At 36.4% G+C, this 26,386-nt stretch overlaps 2 protein-coding genes and 1 long non-coding RNA gene across 22 annotated transcripts in view; 1 reads left to right on the top strand and 2 right to left on the bottom strand.

Annotated features, from left to right (window-relative positions):
* col18a1a (collagen type XVIII alpha 1 chain a) overlaps positions 1 to 7,803 on the bottom strand; it is a 99,443-nt gene extending 91,640 nt beyond the window's left edge. Inside the window, exons 1-2 of the mRNA XM_051118291.1 lie at positions 7,646 to 7,803; positions 7,485 to 7,558 (exon numbers count right to left, since the gene is read on the bottom strand). Coding sequence (XP_050974248.1) covers positions 7,485 to 7,558; positions 7,646 to 7,656 — 85 coding nt within the window. The 5' untranslated portion in view covers positions 7,657 to 7,803. The remainder of the gene's footprint in view (positions 1 to 7,484; positions 7,559 to 7,645) is intronic.
* Positions 7,804 to 9,867: 2,064 nt separating this feature from the next.
* LOC127170422 (uncharacterized) lies at positions 9,868 to 25,455 on the bottom strand. Its single transcript, XR_007828367.1, has 4 exons — positions 25,329 to 25,455; positions 19,141 to 19,225; positions 17,510 to 17,654; positions 9,868 to 11,142 (listed from the first exon to the last, which is right to left on the bottom strand). It is a non-coding gene; the product is annotated as an uncharacterized LOC127170422 (long non-coding RNA).
* Positions 24,455 to 26,386, top strand: part of obsl1b (obscurin like cytoskeletal adaptor 1b) — a 38,556-nt gene continuing 36,624 nt past the window's right edge. For 3 of the 20 annotated variants that reach the window (XM_051118273.1, XM_051118272.1, XM_051118274.1), the window contains exon 1: positions 24,474 to 24,982. The gene's annotated coding sequence lies outside the window, so the exon portion shown is untranslated. Of the gene's footprint in view, positions 24,983 to 26,386 lie in introns of all 20 variants that reach the window. The other 17 variants (XM_051118284.1, XM_051118282.1, XM_051118281.1 and 14 more) reach the window with 11 other exon arrangements.

Genomic DNA, 26,386 nt, shown 5'->3' with positions numbered 1-26,386 from the left:
AGTTGGCTGTAGGCTTCGTTAATCACCAATTAAAAAAGAAAAAAAAAGACTCAATTTGAGAGTTCTATAAAAAATATGAATTACTGTTATATATAACTGTATACACAATATTGTTATTTTTTAATAATTTATACAGCACTTTTATATATTTTAAGATTTTTTAATGTTGCATTTAATCAAAAATATAGTTTCAGCATTTTTTTTTTTTTTTTTTTTATAATTTGTCCTGACACCAAAGCTCAATTTTCTACAGCCATTATTACAGTCTTCAGTGTTTGGCTCTTGGGAAAGCATTTTAATATGCTGATTTGGTTCTCAGAAAGCATGTATTATTTTTAAAAATGCAGTTTAATATTTTGCAGACACATTTTCTAGGATACTCAGATGAACAGAATGTTCAAAAAGAAAAAGCATTTATTTATTTTTTTTTTTTTAATAATGCAAAAGGCTTAGAATGTAATGCATTCATGCTGAATAAAAGTAATAATTTCTTTAAACAAAAAATAATACATAAATAAATAATGCACAAGACATCTCTCAACCATCATTCCTCCTGGCTAACAAGCATCAGGCCAAAAAAATCTCTCTTATCCGCCTCTAATCCACAGAAGTGCAAATTTACACCAATCACAACAGACAGTAATAAAGATAACGCGCAGTTGTCCCCATCCCCACCCGTCTACCCCTCCTTATCAACACAATCTTCTTCCACAGCAGCTGCAAAAGCAAGACGCTCTCCGTAAAACCCAAATAGGAAGTCAATCTATCATCTATTACACAATGCACCTTACACTAAAAGTACACACAGAGCCTACATCCACATAATGCAGTTTCACCAAAAAGTCAACTTTTCCTATTTGCTTTTAACGCCTTTAAACCACATGCACATTTTCGGGGGAATCTGAGTTGTGTACAGAACCCATAGGCCTGTCATTTGTCAAATAACGCTATAGAGTTAAACAGCTGCCACAATTACAGGTAAGGGGAGCGAAAAAAGTAAGGGTTTCAACCTGGGCAGGAAGGACTTCAGGAGCACTCAGGGACTGCTCAGTGGCCTATTAGCCAAGATGATAGTAGGGTCCACGCCATAAACAGTATTACAAATCGTCCTTTCATGACCCAAGAGCTGTAATTATGGTTTTCCTATTGGTTTTTGGCACTGACTTGCTTTGCTCAGTGTGAGAGCAAGAGGTTCAGACACCAAGGACAGACGCCACACACACACACACACACACACACACACAAAAAAAAAAAATACAAACAACAGCTGCTATCGCTTACAGCCTCACCCTGAAAAGGAAGAGGACATGCTACAGCAAATTCACATCAAAGCCGAATATCTAGTGGTGTGAGCCGGTAGTACATGTCTGTGAATATCTTCTATAATTCAATTGTGGTTTAAAGCTGGAAAAGCTTTGAAGATCACTTAGAATAGACCTAATTGTCTCAGGAAGATATCATTTAGAGAGAGCTGCGTTTATGGCACTCGACCGAAATGAGAGACCTTTCAGCTTTGACCTCATGAATAGCCACAGCGCACACCTGCTTTTATTGAGAGGACACAAATGCACTTGTGGAACAGCTGATAGCTCATTGTGCCAAGCAAACAAAGAGCAAATCCAACTTTGTGACCCAATAAAGTTAAAGAAACCAGTTTAAATGGAGACCAGCTGACAAAAAAAAAGTTGCTTAAAGACAACAAATTGTGTCACAGTTAGTTCCCATTCATCAGTGCGGTCCCCACCCTTTTAGCTGGCATCCTGAAGTATCACATTTTCAAAACATGCATCTATTGCTTAAAATTTCTCACCCTCAGGCCATCCTAGATGTAACTGAGTTAGAATTTTAGCATTACATCACTTGCTCACCAGCGGGTTCTCTGTAGTGAATGGGTGCCGTCAGAATGAGATTCCAAGCAGTGGATACAAATATTCACAAGTAATAGACTTCAGTTAACATCTAGTGAAAAGCTGTGTTTTTAAGAAACAAAGCTATAGCTATAAACCACCACTCCCAGCCAGATATCCAGTACATAATCCATAATTTTGCTTCATCCAGTGAAAAAGTCCATCCCATGTTTTCCACTCACATCAAAATCCGTTTACATATTTGTTTAGGACTGCTTCTGCTTGTAAACAGCTCAATCTGTGCATATTTCTTTCCTGAGTCAGACTAGATCACCTTTTCACGAGAAAAAGCATTAACATAGACTTGTATTTTAGCCAGAAGCAAAGGTTTAAAGTTTAGAATGTCTTAATGAGTCGTGTGGATTAATGTGATGTTTTTATCAGCTGTTTGGACTCTCATTCTGACGGCACCCATTCAATGCAGAGTATCTATTTGTGAGCAAGTGATGTAATGCTAAATTTCTCCAAATCTGTTCTGATGAAGAAACAGAATCATCAGCATTTTGGATGGCCTGATGGTGAGTAAACACTTACAAATTGGGTTCTAATTTTAAGAATCAAACAAAACCGTAACTTACATACCTGCTACAAATACTACACTCCTGATCTCATCTGCTCTAGATCTCGGACATTACACATGCTATTAGAATGCACACTGTTTAAACCCCCCAAACTATAGCGTGGTAAAGTAAAAATGACAAGCACTAAGGAGAAACATATGTTCTCATTCCTGTCACCAAATGTTAGCGGTACCCTCTGTTCTTGCAAGATTACTGTGAATAGATTACGACACTGTGCTGTAAAACACAGATGTGTCACAGTCAGTTCCCATTCATCAGTGCGGTCCCCACCCTTTTAGCTGGCATCCTGGCAAGTATCACATTTTCAAAACATGCATCTATTTAAAGCAAATCTGCAAGACTAGTGATAAGACATTATTTGGCCATTTTGATTTTATTGGTTGATAACTGCACTCTAAAAAAAAAATATGATGTTTTTTTTTTTAACCCAAATGCTGGGTTCAGCCTGCTGGGTCATTTTCTCACTCTAAAAAAATGCTGGGTTATGTTTTTTAACCCAAATGCTGGGTTGAGCTTGCTGGGTCATTTTCTAGGGTTGTTTTTAGTTTTTTTTTTACCCAGGTACTAGGTTTTTATGTAACTAAGCTGCTAGGTCATTTTTAATGGTTTATTAAATATTGGGTTAGTTTACCCAACCGCTGGATTGAGCTTGTCTCTGATGAAACAACCCAGCTGTTGAGTTACAATCAGAGCACAGGCTTTATTGCATCCTCTACAGGAGAGAGCAGTTCTCAGCGCTGCCGATTTGGTGCACTTCTTCAGCGAAATAAAGGTTTGTATACATTGTAACTCACTTATAAAATCTTTACTGTGCTGTAAATTGTATTATTTTATGCAATGCGACCTGAAAGGACAAGATGTCAGTCAGCTGTATCAGTCAGCTGCGTCAGCAGCGGTCGTTTCACATAATGGAAACGTCTTTTGCCGTCCATAACAAAAATTGATTTTATTCGTTATAATAATGAATTTAATTTAATTTGATGTTAAAATATGTTCTCTAATCTCAGTACTGTTTGTTTACGGGCAGGTTATGGAGTCACGCCATCTTTCAACTACGAGCAAAACGCAAGTCGACGGTCTGAGGTTAGTTCCCCCAGCGAACAGTAGCCCATCACCGGCTTAGATTTCACCAACACACCGGCACAAGAATTAGCGCTATTTCTGTGAAAAGTGATTACAGAGAACAGATAAAGACACTTAAATTAAAATGCTACTTTTAAATGTTAAATTTTTTTATTTCTAAACTGCTTGTTAAACGAGTTTAAATGTATGTAATATTGTAAACTATGCTGTAAATTTTTGTCCATGGGTGTTCTTGCTTAATAATAAATGTTCATCTTTGATTATTGCTGTTGCCTCTATAATTCTGTGCGTGATTTTACATTTCCAGCCCATTTTAAGCCAGCAATAGTAATTTTTAAACAATAGTTGGCTTAAGTAAAAACAACCCAGCATGATGGGTAAAAATATTTAACCCAACCAGCTGGGTCAAAATAACCCAATGTGTGTTCTGTCCATTATTTACCCATCGCTGGGTTCCCAAAAACCCAAGTTGGGTGGTTTTTAACCCAGCATTTTTTTAGAGTGTGCTTGTCAAATTAACAAAGGAGAGAGTTCATTCTGACCCATTTCTAGCCAAGACCCTAGATCACCATAAAATGAATTGCTTGAACACCACAATGTTAGATAACTTTGCTAGATTGTTCCAAACTAATAAATAAAAGTCCCAGTCTGTATCGCATATGTAGCCTAGATAGGTTTTAAATTTTGTGAGCCAAAAAGCCACAGGCAGCACAGCGGGCAAACCGACTACATGAACTTTCAATCTTTAGTATATATTTTTCATGTCAAGGTGTGAGATATGGCTCATTGCATGTACTGCAGGTCATTGCTGGGTCAATTTGACTACCTAAACACATTAACCATGAAATATAGCAGCATAACTCCTGAATGATGCGGGAGAGGAAGTATATTCTCTCTGCCTTCCAAGTATCTGAACAACTTTTGTTTATTTTTGAATGATAAACAATTTTGTGATGTTATAAAATTTAGTCCTGAAGCAAAAACATTTAAGAAAAACTGATCTAGAGCGTTTGCCTCTCATAAAAATTAGATTGTAATTTGTATTAAAAAAGAAGCTGTATTCAAACTAATTGCTAATATCTACTATGCAACCAATAAACTATTCATTTATTATTAAATGTTGTGAGAACATCGCATGGAGTCATGAGTATGAACATTTCCATATCCAAAGCACACACAATGGCTGAAGATAGAAGTTTGGAATGCTTTCATTTAAATTTTAAAAGTGAAAAAAAGAAATGAGAGCTATTAGTCTCCTTGACAACTTTGTAAAACCTCCACATCAACTGTTACCAGATCACAATGCCTCCAGTTTAATGACAAATCCAGACTTTTTGTACTGATGAGGTACATGAGAAGTGCACAAGCACACATTCTCTCTCACTCATTGACCCTCTCTCTCAAACACACACACACACACACACACACACTTCAGCCATCTCTTGATCCCAGGGGCTCCTATTCTCACAAAGTGGGTTAAATACAGCCCATTTAGCTCAGGGGATAATGCCGTCTCCACTGCTCTCCTTAAAAAGAAGAGGTGGGTTAAAGAAAAATCTGATTCACATCTCTGCATCAACACTTCTCAGCCAGAGAAACGGGCCCCCACTAGAGTCTGAGTGGGGAAAAAGACTCGGCTATAAGTGGATCTGTTTATTGACTGGAAAATCCGTGGATTTCTGAAACCACGGAAGTTGCTGAACCAGGACTGAATCAAGAACCTTTGCACTTTTAGTTTCTTCTAAAAGAATGGCAATACAAAAGGAAAAACATCCAAGTTGCAGTCCACACTAAAAAAGGTGAATGCTGACTTTCACTGCCAAGCTCCAGAAAAAAGAAAAGAAAAAAGCAGCACTAAAAGATTGCAAAGCTGAAAATAATGACAAAACTCTACAATTCACCTACAAGAATGCTGCCGCTGGCTAAATGTTCACTGATCACGCCCTTTCATCTAACATACCACAGATCATCTGTGCAAAAAGTAAATGAAATCTCAAGTAATGATTAAGTTTTATCTGTGTCATGAAAACGAAGGCATTTTGTTCACTTTAAAATATGATTAACAAATATGCTAGTGCCTGTGGGTGTTCAAAAGACTCAGTAAAACATGTTTAGGCAGTTAACATAAAGCATCAGAACTTGCATTTAAAGCCATCATGTCATATCATGTTATCATGTTATCCACCCTTTTTAGCCTCATCAACAAATTTCCAACAATAAATTATTCTGTAATGGAAATCCAATACAAAGTTGAGGCTATTCTCACAAACTAATGCAGAAAGGATGTAAATGCTATGAGATCATCAGTCTAATAAGAAACAGATGAGACATTTATGTAATAAAGTAACTAATTATGAAGAATCAGCAATCAAAGAGGTGTCAGAATTACCAAAGTCCAAACCAACTTTCCTCTATGGCTAAAGTATTAACTTTCATGTTGACAACACACTTGTATAAAACTAATTTTAAATATGCAATCATGTTTGTAACTTAAAAAGATAGTCTAACTAAAGCACTGCACAGAGAGCAGGTCATTGAGGTTATTTGGACTCCAGGTATCGGAGCAGGGAGAGACAGCTTTGTTTTGGGTAAAAGCGTATTGTTACTTGCAACCGCAGAGCTCTCAACAGGACTTTCCTGCCTCCTATCGCGTAGGCATCTATATACAGCAGGTGGGAACCCTTGTTTGCTGTGATTTTTAATGCATAATTTCGCTCAGCGATTAAATGTCCCGGTTGGGTGTCCTTTTACAGCTGTTCTCCTCCGGCCTGCTGTGCAGCCTCAGGCCACGATCAGTCACAGAGCGACAAAACGATGGCAAGACAAAAGAAGTCCACTATGAAGCAGTCTGGACTCAACACTATGTCAGTCTCTTACACAAAGTGAAACAGATCTGCAATCATTTAAACTACAGAGCAGCTCTTTCTCAAACATAGAGCTATAAAACAATCAAACATGCATTGAGCCACACAGTGAACACTTGATCTCACTATTCGCTTTTTAAAATCATTTGGCACACCAAGAATTTACTACTGCTCATAAATCTATGAATCCAACCAGGAAATATAGAACTTCAATGTATGCATTATTTGAGTTTAAATACTCAAGTACTTTAGTGCATCTATCAAAAATGCACGGCACACCCACAAACTTTAATGCAAGTCTGTCCATTATTCTTCTATAATGTAATGACAGCAACAGTGATCTCTGTCAATCAAATATTTATAAAGACGTTCTCAGTTTCTCATGCCTGCCACACATGACAGCTGTACAGACCTTTTCTTAATTAAATGGTCTGCAACTGAAGTCAAAGGAGAATTATATGGATCGGAAGACACTCCATAACTTCCAAAACTACTGTATGGTGTAGGCAGATCCCACAAACCACTGCAGAAACTACAAACAAGTCCAGGCTAATGCTCACAAAATCAAAAACAAAAAAACAAAAAAGACGCCGGATGGAGGAAAACAATATGTAAGCAAATTATGGACTAAGTTCATTGTCTAATAACACAGCAAAGAGGAAAACATCCTGAACATCCTGAAAAATAGACAAGTTTGTTTGCAAAGATAGATAGATAGATAGATAGATAGATAGATAGATAGGTAGAAAGATAGAAATTATCATTTATTTGGGGTGGGGACCAAAAAAATTGCAAAGTTCTGGCCCAACTGGGCGATCAGAAATGAATCCTTATTGTTGCCTTATAATAGATAGATCATTAAGCATCATAACAGCCAACAAGTAAACTAGAATGAACTTTAAAAAGTCACATTAGCCTGGTGATTCTGCTGTCTTTGATTAACTAGTGTTGCACTCCAGATAATGAAATAAGTATCTTTCGAATTTCCAAAAAGTCTTAAGACACTCGTGTTAGTGGTCCAGCTCGCATCCGTGTGGTTCTGTACTCACCTCTCCTCTGCGATGCAGCCGGTGAAAGAGCAATGAACACGCAGCAGAGGAACCGCTCCAGAAACCCGAGACACCTGCAACCACGAACCACATGTGTTTTTTTTGTCCATCTTAATCATTTCCAAAAAGCTTTCTCTCTAAAGTGCATTTCTCACTTATACCTTCTTGCCATTTCAGTTTGTAAAACTGATCCGTTCCGACAACTACATGGGATCCTGGTTGGAAGGTGGATGAAAGTTTCCCGCTTTAGAGTGAGGAGCCCTTGCGCCGGTGCAACAGCTGATGAGAGTGATCCGGGAGCCGAACTGATGAAGGAGAGGGAGCGGGAGGACAGCGGCACACGAACAGTTCACGAAAAATCTTCTGGGTCCTAAAGCCTTTCAGGGCTTACAGGCCAACCCACCTACCTGCACTCTCGGCCCCTGTGCCGCCACACGCTCTCGATGTCAAGTACGGAAGCCCTTGGAAACCGTGCATTATTATATTTTCTTTTTCTTGTTCAGCATTGAATTACATTAGTCAATGTTTATTTAAAAGATGTATGTGTTAACATTAGTTAATGCACTGTGAACTAACGTAAACAATGAACAGTAAAATGTTTACTAACATTAACAAAGATTAGCCTAATAAATGCTTTAAAATATATATTGTTAGTTAATATTAACTAATGCATTTACTTATGTTATCAAATTGGACCTGACTGTAACTGTGACTTGGTTACATTATTGTCCTGTTTTCTTGTGACATCAACATAACAAAAGTTGTTTCTTAAAGGGATAGTTCAATCAAAATGATAATTCTATCATTAATTACTCACCCTCATGTCGTTCCAAAACTGTAAGACCTTCGTTCATGTACGGAACACAAATTAAGATATTTTTGTTGAAATCCCTGCATAAACAGCAACAGAACTACCACGTTCAAGACCCAGAAAGGTAGTAAGGACATCATTAAAATATTCCTTGTGACATAAGTGGATCAACCTTCATTTTCTGATATTACAAGAATACTTTTTTTGTGCAAAGACGACAAAAATTCTCTTGTTCTCTTCCATGTCAGTCTTTGAGGCAAGTTCACTGTTACATGGACTGTTTTAACGATTAAAAAATGTGTTCCGAAGATCAGCGAAGGTCTTACAGGTTAGGAATGACATAAGAATAAGTAATTAATGGCAGAATTTTCATTTTTGGGTTAACTAACCCTTTAAGTAGTAGTTATACAGTTTTCTTGAGATCTCAAAATGTTTTCGTTTTTCCTGGTCTAGAAGTAAAAAACCTATTTCTAAGTGGAATATGGATGAGAAACCTAAATCATGATCACAAGAAAACAAGACAGAAAAAGAGACTAGAAGATTAGAAGATAAATTTTTGAAAAATTTTGGAAAAACATGTTTTTTACCATCAGAATAGGCAAGTAAATAATGTACAAAATTATTGTCCCATTTGTAACATTGGTAAATAAGCTTAGTTAATTTTAATTGTTTGTTCATGTTAGTTCACAGTGCAAATACTACTTCTTGAATACTTTTTCAAATGTAATTGTTGCATTATTTGTTTAAACAACACACTTTACTACCATTCAAATGTTTTGTACAGTAAAATGTTTTTAAAGAAGTCTCTTCTGCTTACCAAGCCTGCATTTATTTGATCCAAAGTACATCAAAAACAGTACAATTTTGAAATAGTTTACTATTTAAAATACTGGTTTTCTATTTGAATATATTTTAAAATGTAATTTATAACTGTGATTTCAAAGCTGAATTTTTAGCATCATTACTCCAGTCACACAATCCTTCAAACATCATTCTAATATTCTGATTTGCTGCTCAAAAAAACATTTATTATCATTATTATCATGTTGAAAACAACTGAGTAGAATTGTTTCAGGTTTCTAAATGCTGATCTTTGGCTCTTTCTAAAAAAAATGTACTCAACTGTTTTATATATTGATGATGATGATGATGATGATGATGATAAATGTTTCTTGAACAGCACATCAGCATATTAGAATGATTTCTGAAGTAATGATGAAAATGTAGCTTTGATCACAGGAATAAATTACATTAAATATATTCAAATAGAAAACTTTAAACTTTAAAATGACTTTAAATGCAAAAATATTTCAAAATTTCAAATAAATGCAGGCTTGGTGAGCAGACAAGACTTTAAAAAAAAAACATTAAAAATTTTACTGTTCAAAAACTTTTTACTATTTTTTATATATTTTATCTGCACGACTGCAGAAAACTGTTAGGAACAAAAAATCATAATGGATATCTTTGATGAAGCTAGATGAGTGATGTTTTTGCAGTCTTTATTTTATAGCACTGCCGGCGTGTTGGCAGACAGATGATTAACAGTAAATCACTGAAATCGTTATTAAATGTTAAGTGTGCAAAATCTGCGTCGTTGCGGCACCAAACAAAATTTTGTTTTGCTGACATTGCAAAAGTAAACTGGCATCACCAAACCCATTTGAAAAAATAACGACAACCATTTCAGACAGGTTTCCCAATAATTTCCGTGTCAACTAAGTGGATAGTCAACTCCACTGGTTGAGTCAATGTCTCTTTGTCTTTCGGTTGAAATAGAGCAATGTTTTGATAACCAACAAACCTTACCTACAGTTGTCTCTGCATGTTAAACTTGGATAACGTATTGTATTTTAACATGATAAAACATGACATCACCTTTAATCTACCTGTGTTTGTACTGAGGAAAGTTTGAACTGCCATTAAAAAAGAGGGTCAACAAAAAAGAAACAAATCTGATCCTGTCTCTGAATGGGAACAATTTCAAATGTGTACCGAGTTCCTCTTATGCTTCCAGCCCTAATTTGTCTCCCAGATGAACTTTTCACCGGCGCTCTTGAGAGAAGCATGACCTATAGTGCAGTTTTAACTTGGGGTTACATGGTGCTTGTGCAATGCAAAGGATAAGGTGAAGTCCATTGTGAGCAGAGTGCTTCTCACACATAAAAGTTAATCACTTCTCAAATATGTCTGTCACCGTCTGGTATGCTGTCAGTCAGACTCATAAAATCTGAATCCAGATAAGATGCGTCCAATGAGCGCAAGATATGATAATTCTTCGGATTCTTACGGATTGCGAATGCTCTTTCGTGACCACTTTGGGTAAATATGCTTCTAGACATATATGAGATTAAACAAAGACCCTTTTAAGAGTGATATTTCCGGTTTCTTTCAAGTTGAACACAGACTGTACATTCTTTACAACAAGTGCTAGGTAAAAGAACCTGTCGCTCAATCAGATTTATGCACCAGTGTGAATTGGGTCAATAAGAGTGCAGCTTTTGTTTTTTCAGTCAGGTCAGCTTTCTTGGGAACAGCGGGTCACCAGAGAGGAAGAGGAACAGACACACACACACACCTACGGCTTCAGGAACACCCACTGGCACACACATGCATGCATCCAGCAGTAAGGCCACCTCATCAAAGCATCTCCAGCATGTTCTCATTACGAGCACTCTGCACCATTGGTAACCTCTCACGGAGGAGGAGAGGGAGGAGATGGGGAGGATCGCAGAGGAGTCTGATGCTATAGTTGAGTTCAGTCACTGCCTCTGGAGCTAAAGCTGTGATCAGCAGCTTGTGGGCTGCTGTTGAAACACGTTCTCAGCCCTGATGAGCTTTGCATTCCTATAAAAGCAAAGAATGCATTAAAAACACGGCAGAGAACAAGATATTTCACATAAAAGATGTTTAGATATAGTACACAACAGAAAATAATAGTTGGCCCTATTCAAAAGTTTACATACCGCTTAATTCTTAATACTGTGTTGTTACCTGAATGATCCACATCTGTGTTTTTGTAGTTTGTTTGTTTAGTGATAGTTGTTCATGAGTCCCTTGTTTGTCCTGAACATTTAAACTGCCCACTGTTTTTCATAAAAATTCTTCAAGTCCCACAAATTATTTGGTTTTTCAGCATTTTTGTGTATTTGAACCCTTTCCAACAGTGACTGTATGATTTTGAGATCCATCTTTTCACACTGAGGACAACTGAGGGACTCATATGCAACTATTACAGAAGGTTAAAATGCTCACTGATGCTTCTGAAGGAAAACTGATGTAATAAGAGCTGGAGGTGAAAACTTTTGAACAGAATGTGTACATTTTCCTTATTTTGCTTAAATAAGTTTTTTTTTTTTCAATTAGTACTGCCCTTTAGAAGCTACAGAAGATATATATATATATATATATATATATATATATATATATATATGTTTCCCAGAGGACAAAATAAGTTAAATTTACACTTACATTTAAATTCAAAAAGTTTTCATCATCATAATCATCTCTTTCAACTTCACCAGAACTTTTTCTTTTCTAATATATAAAAGACAGAGGAACATTAAACAATATTGTTAAAGAAATATATGTTTAAACTTGCACAATCTTATTGGCAAGCAAAAGCATGCTGCACTAATACTGAATATTGCTGTTGGTGTTACCATACTACTGGATATGGCAACACCACACAAAATAGTTATTTAGCCATAATTGTGTATATATATATATATATATATATATAGATATAGATATTGATATTAACAAAATTTAAACTAATAAAAACATTTTTGTTTACTTAAAATAAATTATAAATGATAAACCAAACTAAATTTTAAAAATATAGCTGCAAGCAGCGATTACTGGGGTTCAAGCACTTTAGGTATTTAAGCACATAGGGAAAAAGACATTACATATTATTTAGCAAGCCTGTAACCACCTAAATCAATAATTAAAAAAGCATTTTTATTAAATCCAGGTGATTTACCATAGATATATGATGTTTTTACAACATTTATGACTGTTCTAGTCCCAGCTGTGGTGCGGCATGCTTTTTTAGAATCACCTGTCGCATGTGCTCAGCGGGTTTTGTGAAGTTTTGAGTTTTCATTTAGGCTTTATAGGCTAAATGAGCGAAGAACCTAGGACTAGTTCTCAAAAGTAGTTTTTTTTTTACATCTTCTCAATCATTTAAAAAACGGTTTGATTAACAGCAGTGGTTCTAGAGGCAAAGTTGTTTGGAAAAGGAGCTCTATCATATGATACGAATATCGGGTGCATGTATAGAAAAATGCACAATGTACAATTGTTTATGCCCTCAAAAAATGCAATACCACCCCCCAGTGGCCAAGTTCATACAAATTTCTCACAGAGCCTTGGGGCTGTGAGTTAAATAAGCCCACTGAGTTTTGTTCCAATCGGCCTCTGTTAACCTTGTCTAACAGTTGCTCAAACTTCATCTGCCAATGGCGGCCATGTTTTTTGACACACGCAAATGAAAAACTTGTGGCACTTTGGACCAAAGACTTTTTGCCAAAGTGAGTCAAAAGTTCCACTTTTTTTTTTATAATTATTGATATTCACACTCCAGAGAAATCTTTCTGCACTGGTTTGGTCTGATCGGGCGAAAAACCTAGGACTAGGTTTCAAAAAAATGCGAAATACTTAAAAATTTCACCAGGTGCATAATCAAATCTGAGAGATGCATTTTGTCTGCCATGAGCCAAAGATTCCAACGACACAAGACACTGGAGCTTGCGAATGACGGTTTAGGAGTTATGAGCATTTCAGAGTTTCATACTTTCGATCAAAATTTCAAGAAATAAAGTTTATATCTTGCAATTTGAAGTTTGGAAAAAAAAAATCAAAATAGTCTACCATATTTTCATGTGATTACACTTATGAACTGCTTTCCTCTATGGAACATGCTCTTTCACTTAATGGAAGTGAATGGGCACAATGTCAAACTTCAAAGTGACTATAAGAGAATTAAAGTAAAAGAAGTCCACATGACTGCATTAGCCATAGATTTGTGTGGCGAACAGACCAAAAGTAAGTCATCATCACTAAAAACTATGACTTCCCCTGCAGCTCTCACATCTATTATGTTGCTATTAGATCCTGGAAAATATGGAATACGCAAAGGAGCAGCCATGAAAATCTTGACATTTTCAGCCTTTGAATTCCACAGTTTTATTCTTTTAATAAAGGAAAGACCATCTGGGTCACACAGTGTGTTTTACTATGTCAGCAATGTATTAGCAGACTAATTTTGATTTCAGGAAAGACATTAGACCTAGGGAAAAAATATATGAACACCAGATTTTTGGCAACCAACATTAAGGGAGCAGATTTCCCTCACAGATGGAAGAATCAAGGTAAACAATGTTCAAAGAGTGAATGCTTGTATCTGAAAAAGCTTGGTAATCTAATCAACAGAGCTAGTACTTTTCAGGAATTACATAAATATACAACTAGTTTAGCCTTTTACCAGACACAACACATTAAGCTCCTAAAGCCGCGACCACATTTTTTCACAATTACCAGTCATTTCGCAGTTCACTAGTTGAGAAGAAAAGCTGATCTTTCCCAGCCTAGGAATTAATTGTAAATTTCATGGGAGAATAGAAAAAAATGCTTCGTGTTTACCATAGGTTAGGCTCTCAAAGTGACATAAGTGTCAAATACTCACAGCCCTACCATGAATATAAGTTATAAACATATTGGTTTTACACTTGGAGTTAATAAAAGCATGTCTCAAGAAAATTAAGTTATGCAGTATAATCCCCTTACATAAGCATTCTTCAATTTTAATTATAAGTGGGGTTTTTTTCTTACATCTAACCTTTATTCAACCTTTTTATCATTGTGGAAATGTGAGTATTATAACTTTAAACTCATTAGAAGAACTCAGAAAAAAACAAAAAAAAACCAAAATCAAACCAAACTGCAAACTACTTTCATATGGTTTTTCATAGTTCTTGAAAGATCTTGAATCAAGAGATGAGATAAACAAAACCCTTTCATGTTTAAAATATCTTGACTTAACTGAGCTATGAGATACACAGGCTTCCATGTGTTTCCAGCAAAAAAAAAAAAAAAATAAAAATAATTAATTAAAATAGGACATAACTGCGTTTTATAGCTATTGTGTGTCAAAGAACAAACAGGGTCAAGATCATATTACAGTTTGTTCCACCTGTCAAAAAGCTGTTGAGACCCAAGCTGTGGTTGCTTTACACCCGGTGATAGAACATCCTTATCTTGTCTGTCAGTTTATGCTCACAACCTTGCTTCATTGTGCTCATCCATGTCCTCCAGCTAAGCTCCAATCATTTCCCTCTTGGTTTGTATTGTGCAGAAATAATCTACAGTTCTGTTTCAAACACAGACCCTTTGAATTCGTTCAATTTGGGAATGTCAATCATCAAAGACTCTTCTGTTGAGAGATGAATGTGTCTGGTCTAGTTATGGATTTCTTTCTGTCAAGGGCGGATTTCATATTTTAACTTATAGAATAGTGACTCAAATTCCACTAATATGACATTTGAGCTGATGACTGATCCATGTCTGCTGCTCTATTCTCAAGGAATTTGAATTGGTGTTATACCACAGTTGGGACTTGATGCAGAACAATGGGGTAAATTGTTTGAAAGCTTTTTTTTTTTTCATCTGACATAATTTTTTAGCAATGTGTATATTCATGTAGTATTTGCAGAAAATCCCTGTGCTATTTAAACAGTTACACTATTAAAAGACTGAGATCAGTAAGACTTCCTAGCTGAAAAATCACACTTTTAGCTAGGATGCATTAACTGATCAAAGGTGAATGCATTTACTGATCATAAAATCTAAGCGACCATGTACATTCAGCTAGGAATTATCACTACACAATTATTTAATATATTAATATACTGACTAAACATAACTGATGAGAGAACAGTGTAATAAGTCTTTAAATACAGCTCCTTGCATTTTTAGTACAAAACAACAGAACCCCGGGTATTAAGATTTGTATGGTTTAATATAACATAAATGATGTCTCTTAATGAAAAACATAATTGAAAATCTATGAAAGATTTACGCTATTAAAAAAATCCACATTGTTTTATGCATATTTTTGACTATGGGAGGCGCCATTATTTTGATGATGTGAAATGGTTGCACTCCGTGAGCTACTTGCACAACCTGTTGCTATTTTTACGGCAACGTTTGGAAAATGAAATGCTGATATGATGCCACACTGATCAGTTTTAGGTTGCAATTTTCAGTTAAGGGGCAACAAGAGAAGCAATGTAAGTCTTCACTGCTTTCCTAGCGATAAGAAGAGGAGAAAAGAATGGAAAGATGCCTGTGGATGAATAAAACTTCCTGAAGACAACATTTTTGTTCTCTACATTTTAGCCCTGATGCCTTTGGGGCTTTTAGTAGACCACAGCTACTGAAAGAGCTTACAAACGGCAGAGACAAGACACGCTAGATGCCATCCTGGCAGGATATAAACTAGGGGGGGAATCTTTCGGTACCTCATGATTAGATTCAAATCGATTCATGGGGTCACGATTTGATCAAAAATCAATTCACAATTTTTCATACATTTTTTTTGTGCAACCACACCAGTATTTTAATACAAAAACACAATCATACTGTACACAAATTGCAGGCACCAGGAAGCCGTTATTAATATGCGGGGCATTGAAACCGCTTTTAAATGCGCGTTTGTGTTTTACTTTCACTTTTGAGATTCTCGATCACAAGGAGCTACAGTAGGCCTACTTACCACATATTTTACACAATTAGATGTTTGACAGTGGTGCTCTGGATCTCCGTAAAACTCGTTTTCCATCCCTTTTCGAATACTTCACATAATAACGAAAGATCAATAGGCTCACTGGCGGAAATCTGAGTGTTGTCCCCCCCTAAAAATATAATTACAAGCGACTCTGTGTATTGTAAATATTATAACGAACGTATACTTAAAATAACTGTGTAAGTAGTAAAACAATACAAACGTGAAAAAACGTTTTAAGAAATGTTTTAAGGCCCCCCTCCCTTGCCTTACAGTGGTTTGGTCCACTGCCTGCTTTCCCCTCCTTTACTGATACACACACAAGTCTGGTGGAAGAGCGCAAAGTTCTTCAGTAATTATGTTTAAGTAACTTAGGCTGTCAAGGCTATTTTATTCACTTTAAACATCGGGTGAAGTAATCCTTTCTCTTTAATACAGATTATGCTGGATCATTAATATATTAGTCATGCCACAAAATGATGATATCCTAAGCTTAGTTTACCGTAGCTTGTCACGCACTAACCAACACAGAGAGAAGCCTGTGTATGAACTGATATTACAAGTACAATTTTAGCTGTATTACTTGCGTCCCCTTCAAAAATTGCTCTTAAGAAATTTTGTTTATTGCCCCCCCCTCGCTCCCCCTACTTTTAGATTACATTTATGCCCTTGAATAGGTTAATTAATATAATATTTATCAACATTATGCTATTATTATATTAACTAGAAAAAATGTGACATTTTTATGAAACAATTTTCAATTTTTTTCTACTACATATTTCAGTACGAGACATCATTTATGTTATATAAAGCCATAGGAGTCTTAATACCTGGGGTTCCCCTTAACAGTATGTTTTAATCTATAGATCTAAGCCACATTTATTAGTTATTTGGTGGAGGCAATGGCTAACAATGACGTTCATGAAAGAATCCTGTTATCTGATCATGGAATCACGACGAGGGGCCTTTTGCCTCAGGTTGGGTAAGGTGCATAAATCTAGTAGCTGTAAGAGGTTCAGATGAGATAAGCACCGACACAGCTTTCCACTGTTTATTGTATGACAAAGAACCTAAAATAAAGAGGCTATCTATCTAGATATAACACCTGCTCTTTAAAAAATAAATAAATAAATAAAAAATTTCATTTAGCGAGTATTTAACACTTGTTCTGCTCAGTGAATCACAAACCATGTCTAATTTTCTGAGTGAGCAACATTACCAAAAGTGAGTCAGAGAATGTTTGTGAGAAACTTAAACTCAGAAAGAAAACACTGAATTCTTTTGATTTTAAACAAAACATTCAATGGAAAACAGGACGAAAGGTCATGAAGATTCTCAAAATAAGCATGAGTGGATGAGTGGAATCTGCATAATTTGGTTCCAGGTGCTACTGCAGACTGCCTTGTTCACACATGTAGGCCAGCATACCTTTAGCTACCACCCTACACCTCAACTTCTGTGCCTGGAGGCAGGTAGTTAGTGCTGTCCAGGTCTCACAAGGCCATCAAAATTCCTGACACCTTCCATTCAGATCATCTTCCATCTGTAAGGGTGGAAGCCATGGGCACCTAGACTATAGGAACAAATGGGTAAATTAACTACTATTACACAAACTGCAACAAACAATTTATAGGGAATTAAACTTTTGGTGATTTCATCACACAGATAAATAAATGAATTCATGAATAGGCTACTGGGTATCTCAAGTCTTCATTTTCCTTTGCAGAGAAAGCACTGACAAAAATTTAAAATATCTTAATTTCTGTTCCAAAGATGAACTAAGGTCTTATGGGTTTGGAACGACATGAGGGTGAGAAATTAATTTATTTCAAATAAATGCTGATCTTTAAATATTTCTATTCATCAAAGAATCCTGAAAATATGTAATCAACTGTTTTGAATATTGATCATAATAATAAATGTTTCATGAATAATTTCTAGAGTAATGATGCTGAAAATTTAGTTTTGATCACAGGAATAAATTACATTTTAAAATATATTCAAAAAGAATGCAGTTATTTTCAATAGTAAAAATATTTCACAATATTACTATTTTTGCTGTATTTTGGATCAAAAAAATCCAGGCTTTTGACTGGTAGTGTACATATATTACAAGATAAACTATAATTTAGATTAATAAACGCTATAAAAATGCAAAAACCTTATTGTGAAGTGTTACAGTTAAATCTTTAAAAAAAAAAAAAGTTGCAGGATCATTTGAAGATGTTGTGAAAAAAGTGTTTTTCTTTTGACAATGACGCCTAAAAACAGGCAACAATTAGATTTAGAATAAAATAAGAGAATGAAAGTCACAAATTGATAAAAGAAAACAAGCAAGGCCATTACAGATTGACCAAAGGAAGGACTATGTCTGAAAACTAATGCATAGCTACTGATTGTTTGTCACCACACAGTGGTTGCCCAATGAACTGCAAGACTATCAATTCTTCATTTGTGAACAATCTGGCCTACATTACGTACAGTGCATTAAAACACTAATCTTTACTTAGATTAAAGAGACTGTGATTGAAATGTGAACATGTTTAAACAAAGAAATAACTAGGCAGACAGTTCGTAATGACTCTACTCAGACACCTTCCAGCTGAAATGTTTCCTGGCAAAAAGAAAGGGGGAAAAAAGCAAGTAGAGACAGGGCACTACAGGCCTTTAGCATCCAAGCAGTGCTCTAAACCTTGCCTGAATTCATTTGTATTGCCAGAATCATGCAATTGTCTGATATATACAGTATGCATCAACCGTCTGTTTTCTTTCAACACAGCAGGATTAATTTTTGTGCTCTTGTGATTTGCAAAGGTAGTAATATTAAATGACAGCTTGGCTCTGCTGTAGTTCAGCGAGGTCGTATAGGAATAGACGTGCCAGTGAAAATGGATGGGCTTTGCACCTATGGAAACTGAGAGGTCATGCCAGGTTCATGTCACTGACTTAGCGATACACAGGTAAACACTGTCATGTCTAGAAACCAGTCATTTGATGTGTTGTTAAACAATCACATTAATAGACCTTCAAAAACAACACAAGCACATTTTTTAAGTTACCTGAAAAAGTCTTCATTTCAGCACGTCGCCTAACATTCTTTCTTCCCGCAGTGCTTCGAATAACGTCAAAGGCAAACATGCTCACCTGCAACACAGAAATGCTATGAATAGGACAGACATGCATAGTTTCCCAAATAATCAGACATTTTCTTGGTATTCTGACATCCTTAGAGAATCCTCAGCTTCTGTACACATTCAGCATTCATGTCCGTTCATGTTTTAGGAGGCAATCTGAGAAAGTATTTAAGGCCTGGGGAAACTCTGCTTTAGGTTTAGCAGTTTATCAGCTTATTCCACCCCATGAAAAGTCAAAAGAGCCTTTCATCAGATCATTTACACCCACTGTATATTATATTGGGTCATTAGATACAAGGCCAAACACTAAAGTGGTTTCTACAAGAAAAACATATTCTTTAGCTTCATTTCAGTAACAAATTCTATGATTATTTAAGCCAATAAAATTTCGAAAATTATTTATTGTTTGAAATAAAATGTCTGTCTTGCTAAGACTAATTACTATTTTATATAACCTGAATAATATTTTCACAATTTACAGAATATTACAGATTGAAATAACAAACATTTATTATTATTATTAATAAGTAATATCTACCTTTCTTTTTCTATTTCTCTTCTCACTTCACTAAAACTGTTGTCTCCTCTGTAAACACACCATGTAAGTACACTAACTTTTGGAAAAGAAACCAAAAATTGTTAGAGACAAATTATACACAGTTGAGGTCAAAAGTTTACATACACCTTGCAGAATCTGCAAATGTTATTTTACCAAAATAATAGGGATCATACAAAATGCATGTTATTTTTTATTTAGTACTGACCTGAATAAGATATTTCACATAAAAGACATTTACATATAGTCCACAAGAGAAAATAATAGTTGAATTTCTTAGTTTATACACTTGATTCTTAATATTCTGTTGTTACCTGAATGATCCACATCGTTTTTTTTTTTTTTGTTTTTTTTTAGTGATAGTTCATGAGTCCTTTGTTTGTCTTGAACAGTTAAACTGGTCGCTGTTCTTCAGAAAAATCCTTCAGGTCCCACAAATTATTTGGATTTTCAGCATTTTTGTGTATTTGAACTATTTTTTAACAATGACTGTATGATTTTGAGATCCATCTTTGCACACTGATGACAACTGAGGGGCTCACATGCAACTATTACAGAAGGTTCAAACACTTACTGATGCTCCAGAAGGAAACACAATGCATTAAGAGCCAGGGGGTGAAAACTTTTGAACAGAATGAAGATGTGTACATTTTTCTTTTTTGGCCTAAATATCTTTTTTTTTTTTTTTTTTCATTTAGTACTGCCCTTCAGAAACTACATAAGATATTTACATGTTTCCCAGTAGACAAAATAAGTTAAACTTACCCTGATCTTCAAATATAAAAAGTTTTCACCCTCCGAAAAAGTTTCGTTTATGAACATGACATTTCTTGTCTGTGGTGAAATTAGATCCGGTAATTGCCCAGTGTTTGTGGTCCACTGTTTACTGCAATTCACTCCCTGGGGGGAGCTCATAACTAAACCATCAGAAAAATATTGTGAGTAGAGGCATTTTACACTTTCTAACCTCATAACATATCTCCATCTCTGTGCCTCTATCTATCATATACTTGGTTACCATAGATAAACCAATGTTTTTTTAAGAAAATGAGATATCACTTGTCGGACCAGCGGCCACCTTTGTAAACAAATGGCTAGAAATATGTTTGGATAGTTCAGGCAGGCATGCAGCCAAGATCTTACAACATGTCAGAGCCAGTCAGAAGAAAGCTGCTTATAAAGCAGTGATGACACTTTTTAAAATTAGAGTTCTTCTACCTGGATACAAAAAGAACTTTGCAACAATTTCAGCTCCAGAGATATTTGTGGGTTTGCTTTAATTTAAAACTCCAGTTTGATATGTAGGCCTTGCTAGAAAAGAAATGGCTGATTATTAGGGGAGAATAAACAGAGAGATTCAAATTTTATTATTTAAATTCATGAGGTAAAAGCTTTCAGACTAAATTTCATGAATAAGGAGTCTATCTAAAATAACCTGGTATAAACTGAATACTGACAGCTGTAGCAGTTCTCCTGCCAGCAGAGGGAAGGAGAGAGCTGTTTAGTGCTCTCTAGAGATGCACATACTGTACGCTTGCCATCATCAAAACACTATAAATAACAAATTGTTATTTATTTTTATCATACTGCAACTGTAAACAAAGTTTAAAACTGTTCTACTACCTATTTCAAACATAAGCTTCAAAAAAGGGGGCTATACTGTATATAACTGATGGTTAATTCAGGTTTATTCAACAATATTAATCAATCAATATTATTTTACATTAAAATCTGGAGTGTTCCAGGTCTAAAAAGGTATCAAAATTGGAGTTCACATCTATGAGCTTATGCTATTGTACTTCTAAATGTTGACAAAATTCTCTTCAGATACATGTATATAAATTTCATTCTTTTTCTACCAAAAAAGAGACCACATATATTGATGCCCCTTTATACCCCTGCATCTGGTTAGCAAGTAGCAAATCACATTCATATTTGATATAAAGAAAGCTGTTACTCAAACTTATTTCAAAGGGCACCTATTATGCCCCTTTTTAGAAAATGTAATATTGGTCTTTAGTGAATGTGTGTGAAATTTTAGCTCAAAATACCCCACAGATCATTTATTATATTATCTGGAAAATGTCATTTTGCATGTCTAAAAAAGAGCTGTTTTGGTGTGTATCACTTTAAATGCAAATGAGCGGCATATTTCCGCCCCCTCTTCAGAACAGGGCGTAGCATATAGATCTCTGCTTTGTATACCTACAGCAATAAACAGTAGAAGCAACATAACTGAGAGCAAAAGAATCTATGTTCAGCTGTATATATGGGAAGCCAAACACACCAAAAGTGGGACGAAACAGCGTAATGTTACAGAGTTTGATGCAAAATGTCTAGTTCTTTCATGAAACTCTAGACGGCGCAGGCTGATGGGTTGTTAACGTAACTGATGACATTCACAACCTTATACAACTTGGCACAAGCTGATTGTTTCATGTCGCGTACACAGCCAATGAGTTTGCACCTTTACCTTTAAATGGCTGGTTGGCATTCGCTTAAGCCTTCTGCAGGCTTTTAGAGTTCCTCTGAAACCCTCCACCTTCCCCAGCTCCACCTGTATAGATCTGTATAGGCCTTTAATTTCTTACATAGCCTAATAAGCGCTTAAGCACATGCAAAAAAAGCTTGCCACAGCACCCCAACATATATAATAATGAATGTGTCAGGGAAAAACAGCAAGGGGACTGCAATATTTTACTGGTAAAATAGTGCTCTCTGTTTTCAGTTTAAGAGATGAAGTCGGCGACACTGACTCGTCATCTCCGCAGTAGTGATGAGCCTGTATGCATGTTTTATATGGATTACATAATCTGAGAATATTTGTTTTCTATTTAAACTGGTTCATTTAAAAGTAAACATTTCACTCTATATATATTTTTCATGTCTGTAAAGCAAGTATACACAGAGTTTTGATGTTTTTGAAGTTTTGAAGACCGAGACTGGCTGAAAGCCCATCCTGTTTGTTTTATTTTACAAAAGCGCAACATTTCGTTGTTATTGTGAGTCTTTACAGATTCGAAAGATTTACTCTCAACTGTATGACCAAAAATGACAAAGTATTTTAAGCCCACGTAACGGCACCGGAACCTCCATCTGTCATGCAGTGAGTGCGCCACTATTTCGCTTCCACACTATGCACATACACTTAAATAGCGTGTATTTTTCTAGGTTAACATTAGATTGAGCTGCCTTGAGTTGCTACTGCATACATCTTTCAGATGAAAAGCCATATTTGAGGTCGATGAATGATAGGTTAGCGTTTGAATGTCCTGGACAATGTACTGTATTACCACATAGACCAGCCATTAATGATCTGTCTGTCACGGACTGTGTGACTTTGCCACTTCTGTGGAATTTTTTTTTCTGCGACTAACCGACTAATAAAATTTTGGTTGACTAAGCCTCTTCTAGTCTGCTATTAGGGGGCAGCCCTAGTCTGGAGTGAAATGATTTGGGCAGACATAAACGCAATTAGGTAGATTTTGAGGTGCATTACCTTCAAAAATAAAAGTAATCCACTGCATCCTCAGTGGCTCAGATGTTGGGAGATAATGAAAACTCTTATGTTCAGTCTTACATCCAAACAGAACACCAGGATTGCTTACGGAGGACAGTGTACAATCAAACCCAACTCACTGAGGGTGGAAACTATGCCAATGCAGGGCTGTTAATCAGTGGCCATGGGCGGGGCCTAAACAATGTGACGTCACACTGCTTTAAGAATTAAAACCACATGCCTAATATGAAGTGGGTGGATTTTTATCATTGTAGGGTGGTTGTGTCACACACTGATAACACACATTTACATCCAAACACCACGTACAAGTGGATTTTGCATAATAGGTGCCTTTTAACAGAAAATACGTCAACACAGAAGACAACTGGGCAAGGAAGACCACCCCATTTCACCACATCTTTATCAGCTATAAACAGACCCTCAGTGTTGTTTTTACAATTATTCCTTATTCGCACAGTCCATATTGCGACAAGTTGCAACACATAAAGAAACGGCACACTTGCTAATATCTTCTTTAGCAGCTGGTGGAATTTAGAAGTTTCAAAAAGAGGACTGATAATCCCTGCAGGTTTTCACAAAGTGGCTTGTACAAACCGTTTCATTGCCAGGATGCTGGTTTCAGGGTTCAGGGTGAGATCAGATTACTTCCAATGGCTGAAATCAGAGGAGGTAGCATTGAGCCTGTGAGACGTGAGCCTCTAAACAGCTGAGGGGTCACTGCTCTCTGTGTTCACCCTCACACATTCATAAGCCGAATCACACGTGCACGCAGCTCCCCTCTGGATCTGTTCTTTGAACGCTTCGTTTTCAGATATTTCCACAAAGGCATTTCACAGTTGCTCGGTTTATTTAAGGACATTTTGCTGTACCTTCCCTGACAATAAAATGCAGGATGCATTTCGAAATAACACCGTCGGCTACCGTGTTGACACATTACGCCGCTTGCATTAAAAGTTGTTGTCGACGTTTTAAAAGAGACCAGAGTACGTGTGATCAGCATACTTGTCCTAGTAATTTGTAGGGCTACACCTCTACTAAGGCTGATGACAGATCCCATAAAATTATGGCCATTACCAGGAATCCTCTGCAGTCTTTGAATGCCTTTGGCTGGCTACGCCAGTGCTGCCGCCACAAACAAAAGTTCTGAACATTCAACTAAATGCTGGAAGTTTCAGTAGGCCAGAAGGCGACTGCCCTTCTCCTTAAGTTTTATTGCAAGGTCTCAAGTAAGTCAAGCAATCCGCTCAGGACGAGCCATCCAACCTATCTTTAGCCACTGCGAGCAAGTGAATGGAGAGCCTGACTTATCTTCACTGCTGTCATCGAGGCTGCCAGTATTTTTAGGGGACAGCAGCAGCTGCAAAAGCATTTAACGGTCTTCTACGAACAATGACACTAGGGGTGTCTCAGGACTAAACGCCACAGAGATTGTGGGACGGCTGGAGCGTTCAAGGGAAAGCTGTGTGATAAGGCTAAAATCATCTTTAAATGAGGCATGTAAAAGCTTCGGCAAAATGGGCAGGTGACACCGACTAGATGTTAATGAAGAGGACATATCACAACAAACTACCTGGAAAAGGATTATTCTTTTTTTAAAAAAAACCTACCACTGGAAGTGAGGGCCAGCGAAGCAGGAGAAGCTGGTTGCTACGGAATGTATATTGACAGTTGTCTCTAAGGACTGAAGAGAGGTAGGATATGTTTGTTACAAAGTGCAGTTTCCCTGAGGTCAAAGGTCAGCCTAATTAAATTAGGAGCACAAACAGGAGGTTAATCTCCTTTTAGAGTCCTGAGGGAAATTCCTAATCTGGATTGTTGATGTTATATGTTTAAACCTTCAATGTTAATCCACATTAAGAACATCTAGCCAATTTCTTTATTTCTGATATGAGCTTTTCTATGTTGGTTTTATTGTGAAACATCTGAACATGTGTTTTCTTAATTTGGACAATAGTCCAAGTCATAGAATTAGTGTGCTTAAAGCTCTAGTTTTACATGTATCATGTGTTGTTGTCTTGTTTGTAGCGTAGCACTAACCTCAGTGCGTAGCATGATGAATAACCATCAGGCGTTTACGGTTCTAAAGAGGACACCAGATCGTTTTCCTGAAGTTCGGTGTGCGTCACAGATTCCCAGGACTAGCGATTCATATGTTCTGCCATCCTAAAACAGATAAACCAGCCCTGGCGTTTAAACATTCCCATGTAGCCTTCAGAGGCCAAACAAGCAGCATGATTGAAATTGAGAAGCTACACATAAAAAAATATATATATAAACCAACATGGTCTGGATTGCTTCATATGCAACAGATATACACATATTATTTAAAAGTACAGAGCAAGTGTTTCATACTTGAAACGAATGACAAACAAACTAATTTTGACAATGACATTTAGCACCTAAATTCGTCAATGCATTTGCTATAAGGGGTGTGAGAGAGGCATAGCATATTTTGACTGAGAGGTCCCCATGGGGTGTGTCCTGCGTGAGAGTGTGAGACCTGTTTTGTATGTGCACGCGTGTTCTGTAGCATGCTTTGTGATACCTGACACATGCCCTCTCACAGGTCTTTATTTAGGGCATACTATATAAAGCACTTTCCCATTGAAATACAGCACCAGCTGTGTTAGTTATGTGTTGTGGTCGCTATCGCAGTAGGGCTAAGAGACGGTTCACCTCTAGACGGTTGGCTTAAGCTCTTCTCACACAACGCATAATATCTAAGAACGTTCTGGCCATTAATACCGTGGTGTACTAGAACCCTTTCTCTCTGGGGAGAGGCCACATTATCAAATGCTGTTAGTGCACATACCAAAACTAGTTTTTAATGAGCTTGTATACTTTAGCAGATTGTTAATGATCCGAGAAACAGCTAAAGCAGTTTTTACAAATTACTGGGACATAGAAAGTTTGATTCCTCATTTTTCATTTTCTGAGGGGACAAATACAGTTTATAGATAAATAACGCTATGACAGGCACAGCTGAGGTCAAAAGTTTACATTCCCCAACCAAAATAAGAGGGATCATAGAAAATGCATGTTATAGTTTATTTAGAGTTCCTACTGACCTGAATAAGATATTTTACATAAAATGT

The sequence above is a fragment of the Labeo rohita genome, chromosome 9 (assembly GCF_022985175.1).
Source record: "Labeo rohita strain BAU-BD-2019 chromosome 9, IGBB_LRoh.1.0, whole genome shotgun sequence".
NCBI lineage: Eukaryota > Metazoa > Chordata > Actinopteri > Cypriniformes > Cyprinidae > Labeo > Labeo rohita.
Note: the sequence above shows the minus strand (reverse complement) of the source record. Positions and strands in the feature narration are given on the sequence as shown.